The sequence below is a fragment of the Colobus angolensis genome, unplaced genomic scaffold (assembly GCF_000951035.1).
Source record: "Colobus angolensis palliatus isolate OR3802 unplaced genomic scaffold, Cang.pa_1.0 Scaffold10, whole genome shotgun sequence".
NCBI lineage: Eukaryota > Metazoa > Chordata > Mammalia > Primates > Cercopithecidae > Colobus > Colobus angolensis.
This window is the reverse complement of record NW_012110919.1, coordinates 21,754,269-21,762,276: the sequence shown is the minus strand read 5'-3', so window position 1 is coordinate 21,762,276 and position 8,008 is coordinate 21,754,269. Positions and strand designations below refer to the sequence as shown.

Below are 8,008 nucleotides of genomic sequence, written 5' to 3'. Positions count from 1 at the left end.
CAGGCTGGTCTCGATCTCCTGACCTCGTGATCCGCCCGTCTCGGCCTCCCAAAGTGCTGGGATTACAGGCTTGAGCCACCGCGCCCGGCCTCAGAGCCACTCTTTCTAGTAAATATCTGGCATACCAAGCCACAGATAATCAAAGAGATTGGGGGTTGACCTTTTTTCTTTTGTGCCCTCACATTGACTGCTTCCTTAGGTTAATGATCTAGCAAATACTGTTATGTTTAAAATCTACTAATTTTGCCAGACACGGTGATTGACATCTGTAATCCCAGCACTTTGGAGACCGAGGTGGGCGGATCACCTGAGGTCAGGAGTTCGAGACCAGCCTGGCCAACATGGTGAAACCCCATGTCTGCTGGGCGTGGTGGCGGGTGGCTGTAATCCCAGCTACTCAGGAGGCTGACGCGGGAGAATCACGTGAACCCAGGAGGCAGAGGTTACAGTGAGCCGAGATGGCGCCATCACGCTCTAGCCTGGGTGACAAGCGTGAAACTCCGTCTCAGAAAGAAAAAGAGAAAAAATCTAATTTTAATTTGGAATATTGTGTTTATCTGTGTACTGTTAGGAAGGTCTTTTATCACTTGCCTATAACTTCTACATTCTTTGGAACTTACAGATTTTCTTTTTTTTTTTGAGACAGAGTCTCGCTCTGTCTCCCAGTCTGGAGTGCAATGGCACGATCTCGGCTCACTGCAAGCTCTGCTTCCTGAGGGGTTGACATCATTCTCCTGCCTCAGCCTCCCAAGTAGCTGGGACTACAGGCGCCCATCATCACGCCCAGCTAATTTTTTGTGTTTTTTAGTAGAGACGGGATTTCACCATGTTAACCAGGATGATCTCGATCTCCTGACCTTGTGATCCACCCACCTCGGCCTTCCAACGTGCTGGGATTACAGGCATGACCCACCACGTCTGGCCAGAACTTTTAGATTTTCTTGAGGTTTCCCAGTTCCATGTTAGGTAGGACCATTTTAATTTAGCTTTATGAAGTTACATATTTAAATTATGCTAAAATGCAGCTGTCTGCACTCACTGGATTTAAATAGTATAGCTGATTTTTGTAGCATTACTTTAGTGAGTTAGACAGTACCTACGGGCCAAAGCCTTAAGTGTTAGGCTAGAGTCTAGCCACAAGTCGAATTGTCAGAGAAAAGCCAAGTATTACACTTCTTTATCTGTCTTTCTGTATCATTTCCTTTTTAGGAAAAACTGATCTGATCCTTCTTAACTAGCTATGTCAGGAGTTTCTCACTTTCTTATGTGAGGTAGTTCATCTTCTGTTTTAAGATCAAGAAAGAATCAAGTTAACTAGCATTCTCTACCATTTCTTAAATGAATGTTCCAGTTTCCAAAGGGCGCAGCGTCTTTTGTTCAGATATTACTGGGCCTTGTGAGAAGGTAATGTGACTTTCCTCTTAGGGATGGGAGGAGCTAGGGAAAGGAAAGATAGTAATTTCTTCTTTGTTTTGAAGAATGGGGTCAGTCTCCCTTTATTTGCACAGGGTTGTGGGTAGATTTTCCAGTAAAAAGTAAATAACTGGTAATGAAAATTAGGACTTCTTCATGGTGAGAGATTTTCTTTGCAGTATACGCTTATTTTACTATCTGTTGTTTGTGTTTATACAGATAAACATGATGCTGGCAAACCTGTACAAGAAGGCTGGTCAGGAGCGCCCTTCAGTCACCAGCTATAAGGAGGTGCTGAGGCAGTGCCCATTAGCCCTTGATGCCATTCTAGGTAGAGATATTTTCTGCGTGTTTTCATCTCATGTTTACTGTCAAAGATAGTAGTTCTCAATCTTGGCTGTACATTAGAATAACTTTATTTTTTAAAAGTTCCCCTCCAGAGAGTGATTTAATAGGATTCCTGTTGTCACATATTCAGTCAAGAAATACTTAATCATGGTTTTTGGCCGGGCACAGTGGCTCACACCTGTAATCCTAGCACTTTGGGAGGCTGAGGTGGGTGGATTGCCTGAGCTCAGGAGTTCGAGACCAGCTTGGTCAACATGACACAACCCCGTCTCTACTAAAAATACAAAAATTAGCCAGGCATGGTGGCACACACCTGTAGTCCCAGCTTCTCAGGAGGCTGGGGCATGAGTATCACTTGAACCCAGGAAGTGGAGGTTGCAGTGAGCTGAGATTGTGCCACTGCATTCCATCCCAGGGGGACAGAGCAAGACTCTGTCTCAAAAAGAAAGGAAATATTAAAATATGTTTTTTCTGTCATGCATTGCTCAGAATAGGGAAGCAGTTGCCTTTTAGCCGAGGAAAAACATAGCTCGTTGCTCCTTGCATGTGGAAGAGAGATACCGTGCCTTACTTTCTTTCTTCTGCTTTTTGTTGGTTTAGGCTTGCTGTCCCTTTCTGTAAAAGGGGCAGAGGTGGCGTCCATGACAATGAATGTGATCCAAACCGTGCCTAACTTGGACTGGCTATCTGTGTGGATCAAAGCGTATGCCTTTGTGCACACCGGTGACAACTCAAGAGCAATCAATACCATCTGGTGAGAGCCACAAAGTTAATTCAGTGTTTTTGAGGCCTTTGCTTGTCTGGAATTCTGGTGTATCTGAAGTAGCAAAAAGAAAAATGAGATGCTTCTCTCTTGGTGCTGCAGCCAGTCTCTGGGATGTATTAGTCTTTTATACTGAATGGTCCCAAATATAATCATGTAATCATCTCTGTTGGGGACCTGTAAAAATATAAATCTGACTGAGTTTAGCTCTGCGCCTGCATAGGTAGTAAGCTTTGCGAAGCAAAGCCGGCTACCTTGGTGTGTCTTTTTTTTTTTTGAGACAAGGTTTCTCTCTCACCTAGGCTGGAGTGCAGTGGCATAGTCACAGCTCAGTGTAGCCTTGACCTGTCAATCTCCTGGGCTCAAACCATCCTCCTGCTCAACCTCCTGAGTATCTGGGACTACAGGTGCACGCTACCACACCCAGCTAATTTTCGTATTTTTTTTGTAGAGATGGGATTTCACCATGTTGCCCAAGCTGGTCTTGAATTCCTGGGCTCAAGTGATTCTCCTACCTGGGCTTCCCAAGTACTGGGATTATAGACGTGAGCCACTATGTCTGACCTTGGTGTATCATTCTTCAACCTGGAAGAAAATCATTTTGCACTCACCAGATGCTTAGTTTATTGCAACATCTAACCTGGCTTGCCTTCTTGGGACTAGGGATTTTCTTTATATTCAGATAAAGTTCAAGGACAAGAAGAGGCTTGGGCTTGTGTTATGCAAAGTCGTTTACTTGAGTAATAAATAGATGTCACTTGTGAATGACATTACTTTTAACACCATGTAGCGTATGTTGTGTTCTGAAGAACTGCCACCACAGTTATTTGTTTGTACTGAGAGATTTCTGCTTTATTCTGTGTTTTTGCTATCCGGTCCTATATAACTTTTTTTAAAGTTGTAAGCTTAAAGTTTCTTATTATGAAGACTTTTATATTTATGCAAAAGAAAATAGTATCTGTATGACCAGTCATTCAGATTCAACAACTAAGAGGATTTATAATAGATTTAAAGGTTCAGTGTTTAATAAATATCTTCAAGTTCACTAGAGAAAAAATCCTTATTGCGAGATAACGTGGACCTACTGGGAAGCTTAGCAGATCTGTACTTCAGAGCCGGAGACAATAAAAACTCTGTCCTCAAGTTTGAACAGGCACAGATGTTGGATCCTTATCTGATAAAAGGTAAGTAATTCTTGGGGCAGGAAGACAGTGGCTGTTGTGGGGGGTGGTCAGAGATAATAGGGAGAATATGCAACATGAATGCTCGATACCAAGTTTCATAGAAATAGTGTATAAAACTTATAGTAGTCTTTTAGTTTTTTTAGGTCATGACACATGTTTCTAACGCTTAGGTAATTCCATTTAAGCAGTTGTTTTTGCTTGAATTCAAGTGTCTTCTCCCCATAGATCATTATTTGGCTTTTTTTCTTTTGAGGGGGTCATAGCTCCTCCTTATGACTTACAAATTTATGATGTGCCTGACTGAGAATTTGGATGGCATCCCTAAAACCATAATATCCTTTTAGGGAATTTTGTTTTACCGTATCCTTAGTATAATTAAAAAGGGATAAGAAAGGGATAAGGTGATTAAAGACAGTAATTAGGCGTGAACAACAGAAAAATCACTGATCTTAAAAAAGATTGCAGGTGACAGGTAATCTTCACAGGGACCTCCAAGAGATGGCAGTTGGAACACTGGCAGTGAGTACTCAGGAACAGTGGGAAATAAGGTCAGATAAATATGCTATTTGTAAAGGCCCAAAAAAGGCCATCAGAAAAACAGGGCCTTGTGACAATAAACAGTCTTGTGAGCTCTTAACCCAGGGGAATGGCGGAGCTGGGAAGGGGCCATCCCAAGCATTTAGATGAGGAAACAGATCTAGAAAGATGGATTTGTTTGCACAAGATCTCCCTCTCGCCTCAAGTGCTTATTCCTCTTCTGCAAGCTGCCTGCACCCATGATGAAAATGGTGTTTTAGAAATACTAGTCTGGCAGCAGCTGGCAGCTTGGAATGGCAGTGGCAGCTTGGAATCTCAGACCCAGGCCCAGGAGCCAGCAGGAGCATTGCAGTAATCTTGGCTTGAGAAGAATTTTCATGGGAATCTGAAGGGGGTAACAAGGGATGGAAGAGAATGGTGGCAAGAGATAGGTAACAGTGAGCATAGACCCCTTTTTATAGAATGTGGGTGAGAATAAAATGGGGGCTGGGGAGAGGCAGTGATTTTTTGTTTGCTTGTTTGTTTGAGGCGGAGTTTCACTCTTGTCGCCCAGGCAGGAGTGCAGTGGCACAATCTCGGCTTACTGCAACCTCCGCCTCCTGGTTAAAGTGACTCTCCCACCTCAGCCTCCCGAGTAGCTGGGATTATAGGTGCCCGCCACCACACCCAACTAATTTTTGTATTTTTTTAGAGGAGACGGGGGTTTCACCATGTTAGCCAGGATGGTCTGCAGCTCCTGACCTTAGGTAATCCACCCGCCTCAGTCTCCCTAAGTGTTGGGATTACAGGCCTGAGCCACTGTGCCCAGCCTGAGGCGGTGATTTTTTTTTTTTTTTTTTGAGACGGAGTCTCCCTCTGTCGCCCAGGCTGGAGTGCAGTGGCCGGATCTCAGCTCACTGCAAGCTCCGCCTCCCGGGTTTACGCCATTCTCCTGCTTCAGCCTCCTGAGTAGCTGGGACTACAGGCGCCCGCCACCTCGCCCAGCTAGTTTTTTTTATTTTTTAGTAGAGACGGGGTTTCACCGTGTTAGCCAGAATGGTCTTGATCTCCTGACTTCGTGATCCGCCCGCCTCAGCCTCCCAAAGTGCTGGGATTACACACTTGAGCCACCGTGCCTGGCCGAGGTGGTGATCTTTAATGAACTACATTCTGGATAGAACTACGAGTTTTTTTGGAATAGGCCAGCTTTTTCTAAGACTGACTGGCTTTTCAGCAGCATGTTTCTGATGGTGTAGAACTCTTGAAAGAGAGACGTCACTTGATGCCTTTTTTTGGGCCTTTTCTGATTGGGTTGGGTTAGGGTAGCTGTATATCACGCCACAGGATAGAGGGACAAACACTTCCTGAAAATTGCAGGGTTTCAAATTGTGAGGTAGGTTGTTCTCCTTTGGGTTTTTTTTTTTGTTTTTTTTTGTCTTCTTTTTTTGTGAGACGGAGTCTCACTCTATCGCCCAGTCTGGAGTGCAGTGACACGATCTCGGCTCACTGCAACCTCCACCTCCCGGGTTTAAGCAGTTCTCTGCCTCAGCCTCTTGAGTAGCTGGGATTACAGGTGTGTGCCACCATGCCCAGCAAGTTTTTGTATTTTTAGTAGAGACGGGGTTTCACCACTTTGGCCAGGCTGGTCTTGAACTCCTGCCTCCCGAAGTGCTGGGATTATAGGCGTGAATGACCGTGCCCGGCCTCATTTGGTTTTTGGTTTTGTTTTTGTTGTTAGAGACAGGGTCTCACTCTGTCACTCAGGCTGGAGTGGCTCAAACATAGCTCACTGCAGCCTTGACCTCCTGGGCACAAGCAGTCCTCCTGCCTCAGCCTCCTGAGTAGCTGGGACCAAAGGCATGTGCCACTGTGCTTGGCTAATGTTTTTTTCTTTTTCTTTTCTTTTGTTTATTTATTTTTTTAGACATAGTCTCACTCTGCCGCCCAGGCTGGAGTACAGTGGTGCAATCTCGGCTCACTGCAGCCTCCGCCCTCCGAATTCAAGCAGTTCTCCTGCCTCAGCCTCTCGAGTAGCTGGGATTACAGGCACCTGCCACTGTGCCCAGCTAATTTTTTGTAGTTTTGGTAGAGACGGGGTTTCACCATCTTGGCCAGGCTGATCTTGAACTCCTGACCTCGTGATCCACCCACCTTGGCCTCCCAAAATGCTGGAATTACAGGCATGAGCCACCACACCTGGCCCTTCTTTTTTTTTTTGAGATGGAGTCTCACTCTGTAGCCAAGGCTGGAGTGCAACGGTGTGATTCGGCTCGCTGCAACTTCCGCCTCTCTGGTTCAAGCGATTCTCCTGCCTCAGCCTCCTGAGTAGCTGGGATTACAGGCACACGCCACCATGCCCAGCTAATTTTTGTATTTTTAGTAGAGATGGGGTTTCACCTGTTAGCCTGTTCTCGAACTCCTGACCTCGTGATCTGCCTGCCTCGGCCTCCCAAAGTGCTGGGTTTACAGGCATGAGCCACCACACGCAACCACTTGGCTAATATTTTAAAATTTCTGTAGAGACAGGGTCTTACCGTATTGCCCAGGCTGGTCTTGAACTTCTGGGCCCAAGTGATACTCCTGCCTCCGCCACCCAGAGTGCCAGGATTACAGGTGTGAGTCACCATGCCCAGCTGGGTTTTGCATTTTCTTTTTTTTCTTTTTTTTTTTTTTTTTTTGAGACGGAGTCTCAGTCTGTCGCCCAGGCAGTGCAGTGGTGTGATCTCGGCTCACTGCAACCTACGCCTTCCTGGTTCAAGTGATCCTCCTGCCTCAGCCTCCCAAGTAGCTGGGATTACAGGCACGTGCCACTATGCCCGGCTAATTTTTTGTATTTTTGGTAGAGACAGGGTTTCACTGTGTTAGCCAGGATGGTCTTGATCTCCTGACCTCATGTTCCACCTGCCTTGACCTCCTAAAGTGCTGGGATTACAGGTGTGAGCCACTGTGCCCGGCCTGGGTTTTGTATTTTAATAGTCACTTTGTAGGAAACTGGAAATAGTAGTGGGAGGAGCCTGTGATGGTGGAAAGGGCTTAGCCCCTGCAGGAACTGGGGCCTCAGCATGGGGTCTGATGTTGGGTGCTACTCCTGTATGTGGGACCCCTGCTTCTCTGCTTAAAACACCTCTTCTGTGTCCTTTTGTAGGAATGGATGTATATGGCTACCTATTGGCACGAGAAGGGCGGCTGGAGGATGTTGAGAACCTTGGATGCCGCCTTTTCAATATCTCTGATCAGCATGCAGAACCGTGGGTGGTTTCTGGGTATGATTATGCCTTCTTTCTCCCCAGTTGTCAGTAGATTAAGAGATTGTGGTTGCTCCTGAAGAGAATATAAATTGAAAGCTCAGGTTTAAGAGGTAGTCGCCTGGCTAGGCATGATGGCTCATGCCTGTAATCTCAACACTTTGGGAGACTGAGACAGGTGGATTGCTTGAGGCCAGGAGTTCGAGACCAGCCTGGCCATCATGGCAAAACCCCTGTCTCTACTAAAAATACAAAAGTTGTGTGCGGTGGCTCACACCTGTAATCCCAGCACTTTGGGAGTCCAAGGTGGGTGGATCACTTGAGGTCAGGAATTTGAAACTAGCCTGACCAACATGATGAAACCTCATCTCTACTAAAAATACAAAAATTAGCCAGGCACGGTGGTGGGCATCTGTAATCCCAGCTACTTGGGAGGCTGAGGCAGGAGAATTGCTTGAATCTGGGAGGTAGAGGTTGCAGTGAGCCAGGATCACACCGTTTCACTCCAGCCTAGGTGACAGAGCGAGACTCCATCTAAA

General features: G+C 45.9%; 1 protein-coding gene across 1 annotated transcript in view; it reads left to right on the top strand.

Annotated features, from left to right (window-relative positions):
* The window catches only part of ANAPC7 (anaphase promoting complex subunit 7), a 30,642-nt gene that overhangs the window by 12,741 nt on the left and 9,893 nt on the right, over positions 1 to 8,008 (top strand). Inside the window, exons 4-7 of the mRNA XM_011936363.1 lie at positions 1,633 to 1,744; positions 2,362 to 2,515; positions 3,566 to 3,708; positions 7,370 to 7,487. Of these exons, the coding sequence (XP_011791753.1) occupies positions 1,633 to 1,744; positions 2,362 to 2,515; positions 3,566 to 3,708; positions 7,370 to 7,487 (527 nt within the window). The remainder of the gene's footprint in view (positions 1 to 1,632; positions 1,745 to 2,361; positions 2,516 to 3,565; positions 3,709 to 7,369; positions 7,488 to 8,008) is intronic.